The sequence below is a fragment of the Lichenostomus cassidix genome, chromosome 15 (genome assembly GCF_008360975.1).
Source record: "Lichenostomus cassidix isolate B80296 chromosome 15, HeHo_3.0, whole genome shotgun sequence".
Classification (NCBI taxonomy): domain Eukaryota; kingdom Metazoa; phylum Chordata; class Aves; order Passeriformes; family Meliphagidae; genus Lichenostomus; species Lichenostomus cassidix.
This window is the reverse complement of record NC_139496.1, coordinates 10261297-10282321: the sequence shown is the minus strand read 5'-3', so window position 1 is coordinate 10282321 and position 21025 is coordinate 10261297. Positions and strand designations below refer to the sequence as shown.

Below are 21025 nucleotides of genomic sequence, written 5' to 3'. Positions count from 1 at the left end.
GCTGTATGGAAATAAGAAAGGAGGATCCCAAAATGCGAAGTTTAAAAAAATACAATCATTGGGTATGAAAAGCATCAAAGAAAACAGCCAAGCAGAGTTGAAGGAATTGCCCTAGAGGCTGCCCTTTTGTCTTAAAGGAGATGCTGTTCTCAAGCAACTATTTGCTGAGTTTTTATACCAGCAAGTCGCTAAATGCTGTCCAAGCAGGTTATATTTGTGCTGTCAGTGACTGTGTAGTGTGGCCATGAAGCCAGGCTGTTCCCACCAGCTCACCCACTGTTAGCTTTGCCTGCTGGCACAGCCATGCCAGCCTGAGCAGATGGAAATGCTGCCAGATCTAAAATAACTGCTGTGGTGAACAAAAATGGGAGGAAAGGGGCACAGGAGGTGGCAGTTAACCTGCCACCTATGTCACCCTGCTCTCTGCATCCAGGACTTCAGCTGTTGGCACAGGCAACAAGAGCCCTTCAGGAACAGGGCCAGGTGATTCATGAGAAACAGCCTGAATGGTGCAAAGGGAAATGCAGCAGGGCACTGGATGTGGCTTGCTGGGGACTGCCCTCAGGCCCTGTCAGAAAAGGGAGCACCAGTGACTGGGCACCTGTCAGAAGCCAGGGAAATGGTCCAACCCCTCAAGCAGGAACCATGCACAGGGCAGGCTGCACTTAGGGAAGCTGTACTTTGTGCAGCAACCATGAGAGCTGCCCACAGAACTGTTTAAATGCTCCCACCTGGAGAGGGTGGGGAAGCCTGTTACTGAGTGTACTGTATTATTTGGAGCTTGTCCTGTACCTGCTCTATAACAAGGAGCCAACACTGCAGAGAGGGCTGAAGGTTTTGATGGATTGCCCAGAGAGATGTTGCTTCCCCCAAGGCTCAGCAACAGGAAGGTCTAGGACTGCTGCCTGGCTGTTTTAGGGTAGGCTGCAGGATAAAAGGCAAGCACATGGCTCTTTAAAGTCTTGAAAGGATTGGTGCTGGCAGCTGCACTCCCGAATGCTTGTCCACAAATCTTCCCCCAGCAGGCTACAGAGCCAACCTAATAGCTTGTGTGTAAAATGCTTGCAGAGATCTCGGGAAGATGTCACTGCAGCGCTGAAGGGACCGAGAGTTTCTCATGCCTTGATGTTCTGTGCTGTGTTTCATACACCAATCTCTTTGGTTTAAAATGCATACCTCCCTTCTGTCTTGAAAATTATTGACTTCAGCCTCCAGCTGCTGGCTCTTGCATCCCCCACCTGCTAATCTAATGCTGGTTTTCCTTTCTGCTTCTTAAAGCTCTCGTGGGCGCACCCGGAAATCCCATCGGCACCGCCGCTGCCACTCTCGCTCAGAGAGCTCCGACTCCCACTCCCCCAGCTGCCGGAGCAGGTAACGTCACTGCTCCCAAGCTCAGTGTCCTCGACGCTTCCTGGTGGGCTCAGGGATGTGGTTGCCCCAGCCTGTGTGACCCACCAGACCTCTGTGCCCAGCCACTTCTCGTTCTGGTAGCAGCGATGTCACACACTGGGGGCTGGGCTGTTTGTGGTCTCAGCCATAGAAAGGTTTTGCCTCAAGGAGCAGTGGGTGCAGCTTTTTGATCTGACAGTGACTTCTAATCCCCATGGCTGATGATCAGCTTGTGACAGCTGATTCCAGTCTAGGGTCCCTTCCCCAGCCCAAGGGCCCTGTACTGCTGATGTCCCAGGAAACCCTTAAACGTGGTTTTAGCAATGGAAATATATTTGCCCATGGCAATCTAGAGCCATTGTCTTTGACCTGATTAAAATCTCTCCTGTGGATGACAGATGCATCCTGAGGCTGGCTACGTGGATGCTGGTGCTAGACCCAGCATCGCTGCAACAGCAAGTGATTTATACACATAATGAGTTCATGTTTCATGTTCTCTGAAAGCACTTGAACAACCCACCCCCACTCTCCCACTTCACTCCTCCTAAGTACTGGGAATTTTCTTATGAAAGGCTGAGGATCAGTGGGGGAAGGAATGCAATCAGTAATTGGAGGGGTGCTCATGCAAGAGCAAAGTGTGTTTTCTCTTGGAGATGTATCACCATAGGAACATTCTAGGGTGCATGAAGGTAATGGTTTGCCTTGACCCGCCATAAAATCACGCACTGGAGCTGAAATTTGAGGTTAAGGTCCAAAGCCTGGATGCAAAATTATTATTTTTCTTTTAAAGTAGAAAAGCAAAACATCCCGTTTCTCTCCATCGTGACTCCTCAGAGCAGTCATGTGGAAGAACATTCTCACACATGCAGTGTCCTAGCACAGAGCTGCCAAGGGTTTGTATGGAGCTGGTAATGGGCACTACTGCAATGCTAAGGAATAACATTTTGGCTGTTCCTGTCTCCTGGAGGCACAGAGCCAGGTCTCGGGAGGAAGGGCGTAAAACACGGCGAAGACACTCCTGGCACCACTCAAAGATCACGGCAAAGAGAAGCTCCTCTGCAGAGGTTCAGGCCAGTCAAAAAGCCAGCCAAACCCTCCCACTCTACAGCTTCCTGTCTTCTAAGGAAGTAGTAAGTATTACACACCGTCCTTCTTTGCTTGAACTAGCCAGAGGAATCTGGGCAAGAGCTCTGATATGAAATTTTTATAACTCAATTATAGTGATGTTAGACGAACTTGGTTAAACTGTATTATTAATTCATGGTGCTGTTTTCCAATGTATGTAAAGTCATTCCTTCCTTCAGCACTTTCACACCAAGGGTGGGGCTGGAGAGGGGAAAAACTTGCAAAGTCTTTAGCCTATGAATAATGAATTGAGGACATTTAACAAAAAAAAAAAAAAAGTGGCCTCCAGCAACGATATTTTAAAGGGAAGTGTTTGCTATGCAGTCTTTGCTCAGCTGGATGTGAACTTAATTCACTGGTCTTCACATCCAAAAGTGTAGTCCTTCAGGCTGAAAAAGGGTATCAAACATATACAAAAGGAACATTTACATTTAATGAGTTGGTGATTATTGGCATGGGATGTTTTCTATCAGGATCCTTCTAGGATCACTGTTGCTCTGGACTGACAAGCCCAGCGGCCATATTCGGAACTTAGGAGCAGCTCTCATTGATGCTAATGGGAACTGCATGTGCAGCTAAGGGTAAAATCAGGCTCAGTGCCTTGGGATGTTTTTCCATATACGTGGAAAGAGATGATATAATACATGAATTGAGGGAACAAGAGATGGAGAGAAATATTAGATGGAGATTGATATCAGCCTTCCTTTTCTGTGGCACGTTTCCCCTTTGTTCCTGGCAGCTGCAAAGCAGAGGTGTGATGCCCTGACCGTGGTGTTGGTATCAGATAGGCACTCTGGAGAGATAAATGGCTGTGTAGGACTGGAGGTAGTGCAGAATCTGATACTCACACATGTGGATGTGTAATGCTAGAGGTGTTTTGAGTACAGAGCCCTCCAAGCCCCGAAGTTGTTTTCTCCTCTAGGCCCAGTCATCAGTTGGAAACAGCTCAGCCTCACGCAGGAGCTACATCAGATAGGAGAGAGATGGTGCCAGCAAGAGGAGAGACTCTACTCGCTCACCCACACAGACAGCGTGCCGATCAAAATACCCAAGGATTGTACGTGGGTACAGACAGGCACAAGCTGTCTCTCAACATTATAGATATGCATATTTGCTCTCGTTAGAGAGTGTGTGGGGCCATGTGAGTCAGTGCTTGGAGAGCCTTATAAGGCAGCGTGGAGAGCAGAACCTCGCACCACGCTGATGTGTGCACGCACACGCAGAGGAAGAAAAACAAGGTATGAAGCTCGTTGTCATGAGCTGGGGGTGTTGCTGAGTTCAGAGCTCCTCCCAAAAAAACCCGACCAGCCAAAGACTGCATCATGTCACCAGGGTGTTGTTTGGTTCAAGTGGCATATTTTTCATAAATGCTTTTGAGTCTAAGCCTGGTTTTTAATTAGTGCTAGGTTTCCTCTCTCGGAAGCCAGGCTCCCCAAGCCCTGTGAGGCCAACTGCCAGCTGTTCTGTTTCCTGAGAAAGAATAAACTCTAATTTAAAATTTTAAAAGCTTTAAAATGAGCTAAACTCAAGCATGCTGCACTCATTTTTCCATTTGCTTCACTTGAGGTGAATGAGCACACAATCTGCAGGGAAGGGAAAATAAGAACTCAGTAATTCCAGATGCAGGGGGTGGATGCATAGTAAAAGTCATCAGGACATTGCTGTGTTCCTTTTAGTAAGGGTTAATAACTTAGGCAAATATTTCAGTGACTAAAAGGCATAATGACTGATGAAACCCACTGCTGTCCTTCTGTCCCCAAACAAAGTACGTTCTCTTGGGACACCATTCAACAGCACATTTAAGCACTTGTTTAAATTGAAGCCCTGGGTTAAGAGCTGCCCCTGAAATTTTGCTGAATAAGGTCATTAAATATCGCATACTCAAAACTGGCAAGGGAAAAATGGAATGGGAACCTTTAGTCTCATTTATTAATGACTATACACAACCCTTTGATGCCTTTCCTTTTCATGAGTTAAATGGTTGCTCTATGAATAAGCTTAGGTCTGTCAGTCTTTGAGAGCAGCCTGAAATTAAAATGCTCTTGCAGAATATGTTGATCACATATTAAAAACCAATAAAAATTCCTGGAAAATAAAAGATTTTATGAAAAAAATCCAGAATTAGGATTCAAAAATGCCATGTTTCAGTCCTCTGTGGGAGTTGGTGTGTTACACTCCCTATCCTTCCATCTGGTCTGGGCTTCCAAACCAAACCAACCCATCCTCACCTGGGGATATGCACTGTCATATCTCCAAAGGAAAGGGATTTTCCATGGAGGGTCAGGGAAAAATACATAGAGATACAGGGGACAATCTAGAGAGACAATACACAAGCTCCCATGAGGTAATGCTATAGCACTTCCAAAACAAGGTTTTGCTTTTCAAACTGTGTTTTATTTCGCATTCTTTTTATTCTGAAAATTTGAAGCCCTTTGTGGTAAATTCTGCCATCTTCCCCACCCCTATTTGTCTTCATTCCTTTGTAATGAAACAGCCACAATTTCTAACTAGGTCTACCTGGAATTGCTGAGGGATAAAGCACAGAAAACAATGCCCTGCCTATGCATCTACCTTGCTGCTTCTTTCATTCCATCTGCATAAGCTGATGCACCCACACATGCATGTACACATGCAGAAACACCCCAAAGTTCCCTGCTCCTTTTCTTTTTTGGCAGTGAATTTCCAAGCTTCTCCCTCTCATTGTCCTTCAATCCCGTGCAGCCGCAATAGCCACCTATTGAGAGCAGGATTGTGGGCCTGTGCCTCAGCAGGCAGAGAAGCTGTGGGTAATGTGCAACATTTATTTCGGTACAGAATACCCCTGCCCAGCTGCAGACATTTATTCCACACCGACACAGATGGATGACTGTGCCACTGTGCTTTCCTTTAGCAGTGCAATATAAATACCTGCAGGGCACAGATCTAATTGCCTTTGTTGTTCCTGATGAAGATAACTGCACCATGCATACACTTTCCTTGCCAGCTCCTTTGCTTTCACTGTAACTCATTTGTGATGCCACAAATTATCACAGGCTAGAGCCAGATTTCCAGTGAGGCTCAGTGGGGTACAGCTGGTCCAAATGATGCTGTTTCTCTTTGTGCTCATGTCTGCAGGAAGGTAGTAGTGGGGAAATGCTGTGCAGGGACTGGGACAGCGTGTGCTGGAGGGCTCAGGAAACCTGATGGCAGACCTGCATATTGGCTTGCTGCTGCTGTTTTCTAGCCTGGGTTTTGGCTTCCAAAGGAAAAGCTGTTCTTTTAAGTGCTAGGCAGCATGTTTTTGACAGCAAACAGGGCCCTTGAAGAGCAGAAAGGCAAAACCTTCTATAAATATGGAAATTGTTCTCTTTTCTTTTTTTCCTGTTCTCCCCTCCTAGCCAAGGGACTGAGCTTACCGCTGGTTATTGTCTGACAAATCCACAGCTCAGAGCTGGGAGCAGCAGCTGGGGGGAAAGGATGGATGCCTGTATCTACTGAAGGGCTGGGCTGAGCACCAGGTACCAAAGGAGGTGCTGGAAGGCAAATCCTTCCTCCAAAGTAGTGCCAGCCTGGCCCAAGCTGAGGTGGGGATACACTGGCTGCACCCCAGCAGGCTGAAAAGATCCTTGAAAAGGAAAAAACCTTTCCTTGGCACTTTCTGGAGTTTACCCCAGCAATGTCTCAGTGAGCCAGGCTGCTCAGCAGTGTTGCCCCAAATAAACCAAGATTAGAGCTTGCAGGGACAGCTGTGTCATTGCCTCCCTGCTCTGGGACTCAGCTTAGCCCTTGTGGTGGAGGAAGCCTTATGCTGAACTCCCCATCCAGCCAGAAAAAAAGGCAACTTTCCCACTCAATGTTCTCAAGTCAGGGATTCCTAACTGTGCAAAAAGGGGCTATACTGAATTCCTACAGAATTTCTATTCTTTGTACTCAACCAGAAGTTGGTTTTTCAGCAGAGGTGAGCCCATTTCCCCGCAGCTCTGGCAGGGGGAGGTGCCCCAGAGCCCCATCCCCAGCAGCCCCTCAGCAGGTGCTGTCCCTGTGCCGGCGGCTCTGGCAGATGTTGGCTGAGCCCTCGCCGAGAGCAGGGCTTGCTGGGGTCACCGACACAAGTGTTCCATTCCTTTCATTAGCACAATGCCTAGAAAAAGAGAGAAAGGCAGACACTGTGCCCCTCTGAAAGAGAAATTAACTCCACTTTGAAGTGAGTTGCAAAACAAGAGAGAAAAGACCCACCAAAGAAATCCTGCAGCTCTGAGTGAGGCTGTGCCACGCTGCTGTCCCCGTATGGCTGAGACAATGTATTGTCATCTGTCGCCCCAGGGCTGTTTGTGGCACAGTAAATGGAGCTGTTCAGTTTAATTGGAAGACGAGCAGTGATTGTATTTTTGTAACCTATTAGACCGAGCTGCCTCTTGGTCTGGGATCGCACTCGGAATTACAGTCTGGAATATGAGTGAGGGCCTCATTTCTGCTCCCCCTTCATCTTGATTAAATAATGATTTGAAACAAAAAATCCAATAAATACATATCCTGGGTTCCCTTGAGGGCAGCAGTAGATTCCCTGCTGAAAGCTGGATGAAGCAAAGTTCACTGAGATTATTTAATTACTTATTAGGGGTTGTGTGTGTGGGAAAATCCAAATGTTCACATAGAGAGAATTAGATTTGTGAAAGCGCAGGCTCTTTTAAGTCACCCTAGAAAAGTGAAAAGCCATTAGAATTCAGAATCACACAGAATGGTTTGATTCAATTGAGCTCTGCGCTGTGTTTTTAGATGTGGTGCTGTTTCTATCCTGCGTGGCTGGCACAGCTTTGAGAAACAGTAAAATGGGACCACAAACAAAGCCAAGGTCATCCAGTGGGGAATATGGGGAATTGGTCTGAGCAGACAGGCAAGTTGAGCATCCTGAGACTTGTCCTGGCTCTTGGTGCAGGACAGAACCTCTCCCACAGCCTGGTGCCCCGGGGTGCTGGAATAAGAAGCTACTGTGTCTGCCCTAGCAGCTCCCTTGTCCCAATCCAGACCCTCCAGCCCTCACACAGACTCTCAGCTTTGTATTTCACTGATATCCACGCTGCCTCTTCCCAGAGCATTGCTGCCACAGATGTTGAACTACAGAGGAGCTTGTTGATCCTCCCGGTCATTTGACAGATTTTGTGATGTGCTGACAACAATTGCTGCTTTGAAGGTAGATGTCAGCCAAGGCAGAGCAGAAGTGAGGATCTGAGCTCCCGGAGTCAGTCTGAAAAGCTGGTTTAGAAATGCCAAGAAACTGCTGTATTTCTTGGCAGAAATAACAGCCTTTCTGTTGAAACTGGGGAGGAACAGGAGGAAGGTATTGCTGTGTGTGATGCTGGGGTCAGTGTCCCTTGGAGCAGCCCTGTGCCCATTCCAGGCTTATCCCACCCCTGCAGCCAGGGGGTACCTCATGTGGTGGTTTTATGTCTGTAAGTGAAAGGTGGTGAAAAGCTGGTTGTCTCTGGGTTAGGATTTAGCAAACCCATCTTTTCAGAAAAATATCTGGTACTATATTTGAAAGTGATTTGAAAGTGGAATCCTGAATCTTCTGGAATGTGGCTGGGGAGAGTGCAGTGGTCCACAGCACAGAGGTCAGATCTCTTGGGGCTCTGCATGTGGCATCAGGGTTTCAGAAAAAACTGGTGAAAAGCAGAGCTGGATACATGGCTCCCTTAGGCTCCTGTGACACTCCAGTTTCTGCTGGAGTAATCAAGGACTAGTAGAGAAGTGCTAGAGCTGAGAGGAAGCAAGGAGCAGTACCAGCTGCTGAAATGAGGACTTGCAATGTGTGTCTCCACTCACTCCTAGTTGGGAACATTAGGGAGGTTTCTGCTCTGTCCAGGGCTTCTGCATTGAAGGTACAAGTTGGCTAATGAAGAAAGATCCCTTCATTTCCCATGTCTGCTGCTGGGCTCCTGATTCCTCTGAGCTGGGACTGAGCATCATTTAGAAGTTAGAGTGGGGTGGGGATGGGGAACTCCATTATGGATTTGCTGGGATGAACTAATCCCTTCTCCCAGAAGCAGTAGTGCTTCTCTTCCTGGCAACACAGAAAGTACTTGGAGATCCTCCAGCTCCAGGTGTTTTCAGAGCACGAGATGTTGTGGGCAGCCATCCTTGCCCAGACTGTGCTGAGAGCTGCTGTGCTGGTAACTCTGCTCTGGTTTCAGTGGCTGCTGGTTCAGCACCTGGGTCTGAGTCAGCTGTCCCTGTCCTGGTTAGCTGAGAACAGCTCTCCCCAGGGACACAGATTGAATGCCACAGGCAGGAGCATGGATGTGGAGGCAATATCTAATATGATGAAGGAGATCCATGAAACATGACACAGGCTGAGTCTGCAGCACCTCTGAGGATGAAAAAGCCAGCCAGTCCAGAGCTAAACTTTCCAAAGGGACTGGCCCTGTGCCTGCTGTGTGACAGCTGATCCAGGCCTCCTCTGCTGCCTGAGACAGCACCAATATTGCAATGGGGTTTTTTGGCTCAGAAGGCCCCAGATTGGTGAGGAAATGGCCCAGGTCCCCAGTGTGGAGAGCATGGCATAGACTGGGGCATAGTGTGCCCCAGAGCATGGCATGAGGGCATGTGCACGTGTTTGAGGGAGCACAGCTTGCTGGGAACATGTTTGGAAGACTGTCACGAGTGGGGGATCCAGACCTGTGTGTCCACTCTTTAAGAACCCTGGACCAACCCTCATGGGTGGGATTGAGGAGAGCAGAGGTTCTGAGTGAAAGAGGAGGAGGCCACATGAGAGTGCAGACTTGCCGGGTGTGCGTTTGGCCCTAATTCTCACCCCACTGCAAGGCACGTGTTAGCACTAACACAGCCCCACTCAGTGCTGGGACATTCCTGAGCTGGCTCAGGTAAATGCCAGTGGGATTAAAACTGAACTATAAAACACTGAATTAATGTAAATCCCCTTGGTGGTGCTCAGGGTCCCAGAAAACAGCCCTGCCCAGGGCAGCCTGTGTGAGCTTGAGGTCCTTGCTGGCCCTGTTGTGGTGTGGCTGGACCCCCTCGCAGAGGCTGGCAGGAGCAGGGCTGCCATCCGCTTCCCCACAAATCTCTGATACACAGTGTGGGGATACTTCTCCTCTATTCTTTTGCTTCTTCCCTCACTCGAGTTCCCTTTGTCACTTCCACACAGCCCAGGGGGATTTAGTGCAAGCTGCAACTTTTCAGCACAAGCCATCAGCCTCCAGGAACGGGCTGGACAGGCTAATTTAAAGCAGAAGGAAACAAAAATGAATAACAAGGGAGACAAGCGAGCAGACAAAAAGCAGTCATGACATTTGCATAGAGGAGGCAGCAAACAGTTGGCAGTGTGGATTGAAGAGAGGGTTTATGTTTTTTTCATGTAATTTGAGACTAATGATGGACTTATGTTGCCCGCTCTTCCTTTTTTCTTACACCTTACCTACTAAAGGAGGAGTTCTTGATGGGTAAGTGGATGCTATCCGCAAGACACCAGGGAATTTCTTAGAGGTCACTTGAGCGCATTAGCTATATCTTCTTCAGGGGGTAAAAAGCACACAAATAAGTATCTGTATATCTTTTATTTCCAAAGGGATATTTCTTTTTTCCCTCACCCTCTTTTTTCTTTTTTTTCCCCCTTTTTTAATCCTTTTTTTAATTTCAAAGTGATAAGCTTGTTTATTTGCCAGTTTTTGCTTTGTATAGAAGCCCTTAATTTGATTTGATTTGTTTTTTTGTTGCTTATTTTAGTGACATTTGTTTGGCCACTTTCTTAAGGAAGCTTAAAAAATTCACTCATCAAAGATTTTGTTTCATTTTTGTTTTCTTTGCAAGGATTATGTAGGTTTTTTTATATGTATATACCCCCTTTTTTTTTTCTTCTTCCCTCTTTAAGGTTAAATAAGGGCTTTGTCCTCTGTTATATTTTTTTATTTAGTTAGTTACTTATTTTAATTCTTTGGTTGCCCGCTTACTTTGTTGAACTCTTTTGTTTAACATGAACCGCATGCTGATACTCTTTGCATGATCTCTGAATCTTCCCGTTATTATAGCAGGGGGAAAATAAGTTTCGTCTTACTGTGGATTTCTTTTAGGGATATGTGCTTTTATTTTCTTCTCCTTTCTTCTTCTTTTTTTTTTTTTTCTTTCTTACTTTGTTTCTTTCCTTTCCTTTTGTTTCAGTGCATCATGATGGTAAAATTTCTGGGTTTATTTAAAAAAAAAAAAAAAAAAGCAAAGTAAAACCAAAAACAACCCCCCCAAAAACCATTCAAACAATGCCAAATGGCTTTTTTGCTTTCAGATCTCTCAGTCAGGGTCTTCTGCTGACCTCTTTACCAAAACAGACAGCCCGCCTGGCAACCTAGCCAGCCAGAATGGAGAGTATCATGAATATGACTCAGGAAACGATACTTCCTCCCCTCCCTCCACTCAAACGAGCTCATCCAGGTCAAAGGACAGCCAGGAGAAAAGAAGTCTAGTCCATGATGGCTTTGGCCATGCCTTCTCGTCCGGGAAGCCCAAACTGGCCAACAGCGATAACAGCTCTGATTCAGGAAATTCCTTCACCAGTTGCTTTTCCCAGACCAAGGGAACAGCTTTGGAAAATCTGTCTCCAGATGCCCAGGGACAAGACCGAAGGTCAGTGATTACCAGTAGCTGCTGCTGGCAGCCCAATACCTGGTATGTTGTTGCTCTGTATCTCCTGCCTGCTCACCAGGTGCCGTGGTGAGCAGGCAGGGAGCTTTCTGTGCTCTGGAGGCAGGCAGGTACCAATCAGACCCACGGTCTTGCCAGTCTGGAGCCCAGAACTCAGCAAGGACCAGTACTGTAGCCTGAGGAGGAAGAGAAAACCCAGCCATCGCATCCCTGGACATTGCTTGTGTCAGTGCTTTGGCATTACTGTGGCTAATGCAGGGTTTGGGCCTGGTCAGGCTGTGTCCAGAGCACATTCCTGCTCAGCTGGGCATGGCCATGTCAAAGAAAAGAGAGTCTGGCCCTTCTGGGCACAATCTGAAAGGGGCATCTGGGGATTGCCATGCTAATTCTCCCCCTCTGCCTATGAAGGGAAGTGGGACTTGTTTTCACACAGTTCACTAGGGGCTGTTCTTTCACCTGTCCAATGAGCCAAACCCAACGTGCCCCTTCGCCTTCACAGCTGGTCCAGCACTGGTCCAGGGCAACAAGATAGCATCTCCTGCCAGTGGGGAGCACAGAGAGGGGCAAGTACCTGGCTGGCTGCAGGACAACAGCAGCAGCTCTGTGCATTGGGGCCACAGGGCATCCAGGCTTGGGCAGGAGTCAAACCATCACCCAGTGCTACACATCATCCCCAGGAGAGACGAGTAGCTGCCAGCCTCCATCACTGCCTCCCCTTCCTGGGGCTTTGCCAGGGGATGTTGGGAATGAGGGCACTAAAATATGATGGGTCGTACCCAGGGCTGTGATCAGGCAGTGGTTGTAGGGAGCTCTTCCATCTCAGGCCCTTGGGTCCTAAAGGCTGACAGTTAGAGCCAGGACATGGTTTGGAGCACTGAATGTGACAGGAGAGAACCAGGGGAATGGGTGTTGGTAAGAACAAGTCTCATTTTTCAGTCAGAGGGTAAAATTTCAAGTCTGTATGTACCGTTCACATTGTGACTCCAGTGGGATAACTCTGCCTTCACATGGGTGGAGCTGGGATTGCAGCTGGCCCCGGCTGCTGGGAGGCTGCCTGGCTGCTGGGCTCTGACCCCAGTTCATTCCCAGAGCACTTCTGGAAGAGGAGGAATTCATGCAGCACTGTCCAAAGGCAACAGGACATGCCTGCTCAGTGCCCACTCATGCTGCTTCACAGCCAGGCTGGAGCACAGCCCTTGCCCTGCCATGCTCTGCCTTTCCTTTACTCCAGCACTTCTTACATCATTCCCTGCCCAGGACCAGCACTGCTCACTGGCCTGACCCAGGCTCTGCCAGCCAGACACCTCTGGTGTGTTGGACATGGGGCAGATGAGCTGCTGCTTGTGCCACCTGAGACCTCTTCCACACCTCTTCTCTCTGGCAGAGAGTGAGCTCTTGGACTCTGACCCACACACATGGGATCTCCTACAACAGCAGCCTGGGGAGCTGAGAGGTCTTTTTTACCTCCAGTTAGGCAATGGGAGGATGGGGATATTTGTTTCTGGAGCATTGTGCTCCTCTCAGCCAGAGACCAGTCCCAGTTCAGCCACAGCTTCAAAAAGTGTCCAAATATATGTTCACAGAGCATGCCTGTCCTCATGTCTCAGCTCTTCAGAGGAGAAGAAGAGAAACTTCCTGCCATCCCCAAGCCCCAGCTCCCCGCTCAGGCCTTGCTCCCGCAGCGAGTCCTACACCAGCACGGGCAGATCCTCCCCCAGCTCCAGCCGCTCCCGCTCCTCGCACCACAAGGCCTCTCCCAGGTACTCCCGAAGCAGGTCCTGCTCCTCGGGAAAGAGGTAAGGCCAGCAGAAACAGCTGTCTCTGTCACCCTGGGCAATGTCTAACTCTCGCCAGCTGGCAGGCTCCTTGCATGGGGAGGTGTAAGAGTTTAGGGGGTGCCTAGGGATCCACAAGGCTTGGGTTGAAGTGGCCACACAGAGCTGAGCTGAGACCCTGGAGAATGGCACAACTCTTCCCCCTCATGATTTGGGGTAGTGTGGTACAGCCTCATCCTCCATCATCTTTAACTCTTTTATGTTTCTCTCCTGTATCCAGGTCTTCCTCACGTTCCCCCAGCTATTCCTCCAAATCCTGCAAAAAAAGTCCTGGGAGTAGGAGCTCAAGGCCTCGCCGGAGCCCCAGTTACTCCCGCTACAGCCGTAGCAGGTACAGCCGTCCACTCATGCACTATTTGCTGTCTGCTCCCGTGCTGTCTGCTGCCTCACACTTTCCCCTGCCTCCATCACTGCCATGCTGGTGTGAGCTGTGGGCAGAGCATTAGGCTCCAGCTGGGTCTGCCCACGGCTCTCAGCACCCACACAGCAGGGCTGCAGCCCCTGTCAGAGAGGGATCTGATTGCAGCAGGGAAAGGCATTCTACTTTTTAGAGTCACAGCTCTGCCAAAGAATTGTCAGGCCATGGGAAGTGCCCCAGCTGTGAGGGCAGATGCCAGATACCCTGAGGCTGGCACTCACAGCCTTGCAGAGGGAAACACAGCCCAGGCACCTCTACTCCCTCCGCACACCATAGAAAACACAATCTCACAGCTCAACCCTAGAGATGCCTTTGGCAGGTTTTCCTGGTAGCATCTCTGCTGCTGTGAACATTTTGCAACCTCAAAATCTTACATTCCCAGGGTCGATTCTTGCAGGCTTTGACAATCCCCGTGCTGGTGAGGAGAACACTTCCTGCATGCAGGGATCAGGTAGGCCCTTGACCTGTAATGTGCTGCTTTGCAGATGGCACTGAGCAGGGTGTATGAAGTCAGCCACACTGCACAGAAGGGCCTGTGCTGACGTGTGTGGGAATTTAACAAAAGAGAAAACCATAGCAACACCGGCACTCCTTCTGGCAAGGCTTGCAGAGCCCTGCAGGGCTACCAGGCCCTCGGCTCACGTGGGGCCTGCTGGCAGGGCTGTTGCTGCCAGCTCTAGCAGCACGGCCAGCAAGAGCTAAATACAGCCTGCACCCACAGACACAGGTCCCTGGAAGCCATCTTAGCTTGGCAGTGCAGATCCTCTGGAAGACACTGCTGGAACCCCCGGACACAATTAGTGGTGTCCATCTGTCCAGCCAGACGAGTGTCTCTTTGTCCAGCTATATGAGTGCTCAGCAGTGATGCCACCAGAGCACTTAGAGATGTCCCTTTGGAGCTGAGCATCCTCTGCTCACCTGTGCCTTCATAGCTCATTGCCTCCACATCCCTGACCCACCCCACAAACCCTGGCGGTGACACTTCCATGCTGTGCCTCCCCAGGGACCGTGAGCGAGAGCACAAGTACAGCTCCAGCGAGAAGGAGTCGCACCGGGAGCGAGAGAGGCAGCGGCGGCGCCGCTCCTATTCCCCTCTGAGGAAACGGCGGAGAGACTCTCCCAGCCACCTCGAAGCTCGGCGCATCACAAGGTAAGGGGATGCTGTCCCATCCTTTGGAGACAGGCTCGGCTGGCACTTCCTGGGGGGATGTGGGCTGTCCTTGGAGCCCAGCCCTTGCCAGAGGAGGTTTCTCCAGGAGACTGGTTTCCCTGAGCCTGATCAGCAGGCCCTTCCACCCCTCCTGGAGCTTGGGGATTTCCAGCTGGAGGCAGAGGGAGGATGGGGGGCTCTCAATTTACAGTAGCTGAAGGAAAAAAGAACATGAAGTCAGAGCAGGGACTCAGGTGCCAGGAGCATTCCCTCACAGGATTTTTATTTCATCTTCCTCTGAGGTAGATGTCCCACATTGTAGAGAGTCAAATATTGACTCTAACCTTCACACAGGGGGCCCTTTGGGACAACATCAAGTAGAGCTCAGTTTCAGACTTAGTGGCTGGGACATTCCCCAGGGCTGTGGGAGTGGGTGGCTTGAATCCCAAGGCCCGTCAGCTACCTGATCTCTTTGTTTCTTTTAAGCAAACACAACCATATTTTTGGGAGTGTTGTGCAAAGTAAACAGTGCTTTTTGAAGATTTGGCCGTAAATCTGCCCCTGTGTTGCTGATAACCCCCATCTCTCTGTCCCCACAGTGCCCGCAAACGCCCCATCCCCTACTATCGCCCCAGCCCCTCCTCCTCCAGCAGCGCCAGCAGCTATTCCTCCTGGTACAGCAGCTTCAGCCGCTCCCCGAGCCGCAGCCGGAGCTACTCCAGCTACCGGACGAGCCGCAGCCGAAGCTGGAGCAGCAGCAGCGCCGAGGGCAGGAGCCGCAGCCGGAGCTCGGGCCCCAGGAGCAGCCGCAGCAGGAGCAGGAGCTATGACTCAGGAGCCAGCTCCGACAGCCTGCGTCGTTAGGGAGTGCCGCTGCTGGCTGACACCGCGTGCCGGCGTCACCGCCACATTCCTGGCATTCTCCGCTTCCTTCCCACCTACCTGGCCATCGATAGCGATCATCCCCGATACTGATGCGGTGGCGTTGCCGGGTGCCCCTTCCCCGGTGCAGAGTGAGAGCCCTGGAGCGCCTGGTGCAGCCCCTTCGCACGGTGGGTGGGTCAGTCCCAGCTCCTCCGGGCAGGCTGGAAGAAGGGTCGGTGCTTTACAGAGTCTGTCACGGCAGACCTGCTCCATCCTCCCTGATGCTCCCGTCTCCCCATTGCTACTGCTCTCCAAAGCACTACCAGCTGGTCCAAAGGAAAGAATTCTGCTCCTTGCTCTTCTGACAAACCAGAAACCAACAAATTCACTTCGGTTGGAGGGACAGACCCAGTCAGGGAGATGTTTGCTGGAAAGCTTCAGTGATGAGGGGGATGACTGTCCCCACGAAGGCAAATACCAGGTCCTTTGGGTCTCTACTCCAGAGCTGCTGCCCACTCTGCAGAGAAAATATTTATTTTTTTGCCAGTCAGCCAGTCCCTGCTATAAATAGAAGGCTAGAAATCCCCCTGACATAATTCCTGGGGGAAAAAAGGCTGTTTGCCCTTTCTCCTGCCCTTTCCTACCAGGTAGCAGCACCTTTTCCAGAGTTATTTTTATCCCCCCAGCACCGACTTGCTTGCAAACAACCTGCTGAGGTCTGAAGCAGACGTGGGTCTGGCGGTTACAAGGCAGAGGGAAGGTGGTGTGCTGTGCTCCGAGGGCCAGGCCACACGTGGGACACAGGGGCCATGGGCTTCCCTTCTCAAAGGAGGCCTCGGATGGTTTGGGTTTGGATTTTTCTTCAGGGAGCATTGCCCTTGGAGTGTGATGCTGGTGGGACTGGAGGGTGGGGCAGAGATAGCCCAGCTGTGGGATGCAGTCAGAACACACAGGGTTAAAAGGACATTGCATGAGCCAGGGAGCCCCAATTCCCCTTCCTCGAAACACACAGCAATTTCAAGGAGGGTTTCAGGAAATCATTGCTCTTTGAGCCCCTCTGGCTCAGCAGGATGAGCAGCACAGCTGCAGGGCTGGTGCCAGGCTGCAGCAGGATGCACTGGTGCCCCAGTTTGTTACTGGGAGGCTGGAGCAGTGCAGGGGGACAGGAAGGGCCCCCACTAATTGCCTGTTTTTCCAGGGAGCCACAGGCTGCCCTGGGCCCTGGGGTTTTGTCTCTCTGCCAGCCCAGCTGCCTGCGCAATTACTGTGTTTTGCTGGGTAACAAAGGCTTCTCCCAGCACAGGCTGAGCTGGTGCTGAGGAGTTTATTTCTCTTACAACACCTGGGTGCTTAGAGACGCTAATTTGGACTTCCCTCCCTCCCTTCCTCCCTCCCTTTTTCCATCCCCTCCCCTTCCATCCTGCATGATTATTAACAAGTTTGGGCTTAATGAGTCAAGGAGGTGTGTTGTTTAAGTGTCACAGAAAAGGGCTGAGTGGAGCCACCATCTGCGGGAGGAGAGGGGGTAGAAAGGAATGCAACCCACCTACCCACCCCCCATCTAAAGAGTTACCTACAGGCCCCCGGCAGCAGGAAAAGGGACAAAGCAGCAAGTGGAGGAGGGCTGAGTGCCACGAGCTGTTGTGGTGCAACTGCATGATCCTCTCAGCAAGCCTATAAATCTGTTATCTGTTGGGAAGTACAGCAGTGCAGGCTGGAATTCCATCTGGGTGGTACAAGAGGGTGTTTTATATCAGGGACCTCTTTCCTAGTATCGTTCCTGGTGCTGGTCCCCCTTGGCCTGTGCCTTCAATGGGCAAAGCTCCCCTTTTTCCCAGAGCCTCATCCCCTGCCTTGCTATCTGCAGGCAATGTGAGGGTGGCTGAGGCAAGAGCTGGGCACTGGTATGGTTGGTGGCTTAGGGAATTTGTCCATCTACTGGAAAGACCCTTTCTAGGACACAGAGAGGAGCATTCCTGGTAGGGCTGAGCAAATGCTCCAGGGCTGTGGTTGAGGGATCAAAGATGGAATGCCACTGCCTCCCCTCCTGTGCTGTGCTGGCCCTAACAGTGGCCCCTTGGCCACTTTCTGCAGTGAACTCCTTCTCAAAAGGGCTGAAAACCTCATGCTTCTTCCCCAAAGAGTCTCTCCCAGTTTGATGCAGAAACACCCCATCCTTCTGCTCCCCGTGAAGATCCAAAGGCCGTGACGGGAATCCAGACCTACCCAGCTCGACCAGTGTTTCAGGAGCAGCCTCCTGCCCCTCAGCACCCCATAACGCACACGTGGAGCTGTAGCAAGGAAGCAGTGAACCTGAAGATCCAAAACTAGGAAAGGAAAAAAGAGGGAGTTTGTGCAACTTGTGTAAATACCAAGCTCACACCGATTGGAATCCTCATGGCTGGGGACAGATGATGGAAGCACCACGCCAGGGTCAGCAGCATCCACCCCCCGTGGGTCAGGAGATGACCCCAAGGGTTGTGTGGGGCTGAAGCAGCTCCTGCACCCATCCAGCTGATCCCTACTTCAAGGACTGCCTCTGCCTGTACAGTCCATGGCAGCTAAATGCTCCTGGGGTTTCCCAAGCAGACTTGCACTGGAGTAAACCTCTTTAATTTATTTATTTATTTATTTAATTGTTATTATTATTCTATTTTTAATTGTATGTCAGAATGGATGCAGGTGGTCACTGTTACCAGTATTTATTTATTCTATTTTTTTTTTTTTAATCTAACATTAAGTTATTTTTGGATCTGTTTGTTTGTTCAAATGTATCCATGCCGCCGGTCTCGTGTAAAGGTTTACAGCTCTGGCCCCTCGCAGTGAGGTGGCCGGAGGAGTGACAGTCACTCCTGCTGCCACTGTGTCCCTTTGCGCTCTCCGGAGCGGGGCGGAGAGCACGGGATGGACAGAGGGACGCGGGGCGGAGCTGCGTGTTTTCATGTTAAAATCTGGGGTTTCTCGTTAGATTTGTGCAGGGTTGGGATGGGTGTGACCATCACAGCGGTGTGTCTAGGACGTGTCGGAGGTGACGGCGGGGGTCTGCTGGCCGAGCGCGGGGTGCTGGCGGTGCCACCAGGGAAGTGTCGCCTGCGCGCTCCGGCCGGGTGCCAGCTGGCCCCCGCGCTGTTTGCCTTGGCTCCGCCGCAGCGCTCAACCCGAAACCCGGCGGGGCTGCTCCGCACCGCCACCGCCGCTTTCCCGGGGAGGATGCCGTCGCCAGGACTCCCCTGCCGTGTTTATCCCTGCGCGCTGACCCACCCATGGGAAAACTAAAGAGATGAGACTGTGAGAGAGCGATCCCTGCGGAAGGTCCTTGCAAAACCCAGCCTCTGGGGACGGACCTGACCGAGTCTGTGTGCGTGTGTGTATGTGCACATGTGCATATACATGTGAGTTTCCCTCGGTGTTATTTATTTTTTAACTTATTTAAGATTTTTAGTACAAGCTTTAGTACACCCTCTCTGTTAGTGGACAACTGGAGTTTCTGTGGATTTGCGTGAAGCCTGTGAGCTTTTCTGTCTCTGTGCCTTTTGCCAGTGCTATTTTTTTCTTCTTCTTTTTTCTTTCTTTTTTTTAAATGTTGTTTCATTCACTGCTTTTACAGATTTTTGCTCTGCATCCAACATCTCAGATTGCTGCAGGTGTTCTCTGCAACGAGCAGGTTCACCTGGTGGAAAGGCAGCTTGGTCATTTTGGTGTTGGTGAATTGCTGCTGTGGTCAGACACGCAAGGGATGTTCAGGGCTGGCCACACCATCAGGAGGTGATCTTGGCTGTTTTTTGGAAGCCCTGTCTCACACTCAAAGGCTCTTTCCCACCCATGATTTTGGTTCATCCCACGAGCATCCCTGCTGCCTTTCCCTGGCAGAGCACATGTCACAGCATCCACTCCCAAATGTCCTGCTGACTCCGAAGCCACCAGCTGTCCCCATTCACTGGACCTGCCTTGGCTCTGGGTTTGTCCCACCTCTCCCAACCCCAGGCTCCAACAATCCAACACCATTTCTGCAGGTTTGCTGGAAAGCAAAGATAAGGGATGTTTCAAAGCACTGTTCTGTTCTGTTCTTTCTTCATAGGTTGCAGCACTCGGCTGAGCTTTGCTTTATGTTGACTGCAATTTTCTCAATGTTTTTTGTTGTTTTGGGGACTGAATTTGTACCAAACGTGTCTGCAACAGCCAATCACTGTTATTTTGCTATGCATTGTACATATATTGAACGGGCTGAGAGGACTTGGCCTCTATTTAATATTTATTTCTTCTATTTATTGAGCATTACTTTAGAAAAAGCTATTTGGGTCGTGCTGTTGGGTCCATGAAGGCAGGAGCCTTTGAAGTGTTGCCAGACATGTTAGAGAGAGGAAGGCAAATTGGGCTCATTTGGACCTCACCACCAATATTTAGAGAGGAACCTCATTGTGATGGAGATGGGCAAGGCAGGTGAAAACTCTCTATCTCCTTGAACCAGCTTCTGTTGACAAATCACATCCCCCTGGAAAGGCGCAGGGAGTTCAGAGGTGACAGGCCAGCTCTGGTGGAGGAATAACCCTGCTCCTCTTCCTCTGCCATGCGGCACCAAAAATCCCTGGAGTTCTCTGCTCTCCCACTGCTGGTCCCCTCTTCTCTCTGGGGAAAGGGGACACTTGTCACTCTTTGCATCAGCAATGAGGAAGGGGATAGGATTTATGTGACTGGCCATGGTCTCTACCAGGAAGCAAGGATGTCCACCCTTCCCACATCCTGAGACCCTCGTGCCATGTCCTGCTTTTCCCCCTTCCCCCAGCTCTGTGCCAGAGCCAGCAGCTTTGCCCACATGGGAGCTCAGCAGCCAGGGCAGGACTGGGGAGGCCTCCCCTGTTGTCTCCAACACGAGCAGAACTTGCTGCAGGCATCCTCCCCCTGCTTTGAGAAGAGCATGAGATGTGCTAAAAATCTCACCCTGCCCCGGTGTCACTCCACCAACGCCGCAGCAGTTCTGCTCGCTCGAGTGGGAGGTGTTTGTGCTCCTTGGGCAGAGCTGGTGGAGTGTGGACACAGCTCCAGCATCAGCAGGAGAGTGCCCAGCGCTGGGCTGCTCCCACAGAGCTGTCTGGGAGCTGCCATGTGCTCAGCCTCGGCGCTATCAGGCTATTGGTTTGAGAAAAGGACAAGTTCAGGTGCCTAAGTGAAGACTTTACCCATTAGTGTCCAGTGGGGTTTTATTACCTCTTCACCAGAGAATAAATAATTTTCATGACCTAGCTGCTACCCGGCAGTTTGCACATGACTGGGAGGGTCTCCAAAGCAACAGTGTCATGGTCAAGCATCCCATGATGCCTAGAGAACAACACTCTCACCAGCCCAAGGCAGCTCTCCACCTTCAAAACCCAGGGAATGAGAAGAAAATTCAGAACAAAAGCCAAGATGTGAGAAAAGCCATGAGGGAAACAGTGTCTCTGTTCTCTGCCTGTTGGTTGATTCCACCCCAAACGACACCGGCACATCTGTTCGCTTGAGTTCATTGTAAAGCTCCCCTTGCTCTCCATCCACATGTGTTCTGTATCCTTTAGTCTTCCTGGGTGTTTGAGTTGTTAGCCTGGTTAGAAAAAGGTTCCAATAAAGGTTCGGACAGTA

The 21025-nt window shown here is 50.4% G+C and overlaps 1 protein-coding gene and 1 long non-coding RNA gene across 7 annotated transcripts in view; one reads left to right on the top strand and one right to left on the bottom strand.

Annotated features, from left to right (window-relative positions):
* Positions 1-21025, top strand: part of SRRM4 (serine/arginine repetitive matrix 4) — a 44895-nt gene extending 23870 nt beyond the window's left edge. For 3 of the 5 annotated variants that reach the window (XM_085076116.1, XM_085076115.1, XM_085076119.1), the window contains 7 exons: positions 1279-1371; positions 2357-2519; positions 10790-11127; positions 12729-12941; positions 13201-13311; positions 14402-14548; positions 15148-21025. In XM_085076116.1, the coding sequence (XP_084932242.1) occupies positions 1279-1371; positions 2357-2519; positions 10790-11127; positions 12729-12941; positions 13201-13311; positions 14402-14548; positions 15148-15412 (1330 nt within the window). In that variant the 3' untranslated portion in view covers positions 15413-21025. The remainder of the gene's footprint in view (positions 1-1278; positions 1372-2356; positions 2520-10789; positions 11128-12728; positions 12942-13200; positions 13312-14401; positions 14549-15147) is intronic. The other 2 variants (XM_085076117.1, XM_085076118.1) reach the window with 2 other exon arrangements.
* On the bottom strand, positions 10105-13882 carry LOC146430416 (uncharacterized). Of its 2 annotated transcripts, none has more exons than XR_014855362.1 (2): positions 13773-13882; positions 10105-12267 (listed from the first exon to the last, which is right to left on the bottom strand). It is a non-coding gene; the product is annotated as an uncharacterized LOC146430416 (long non-coding RNA). The 2 variants fall into 2 exon arrangements; XR_014855361.1 differs by having other exon boundaries at positions 10105-12241.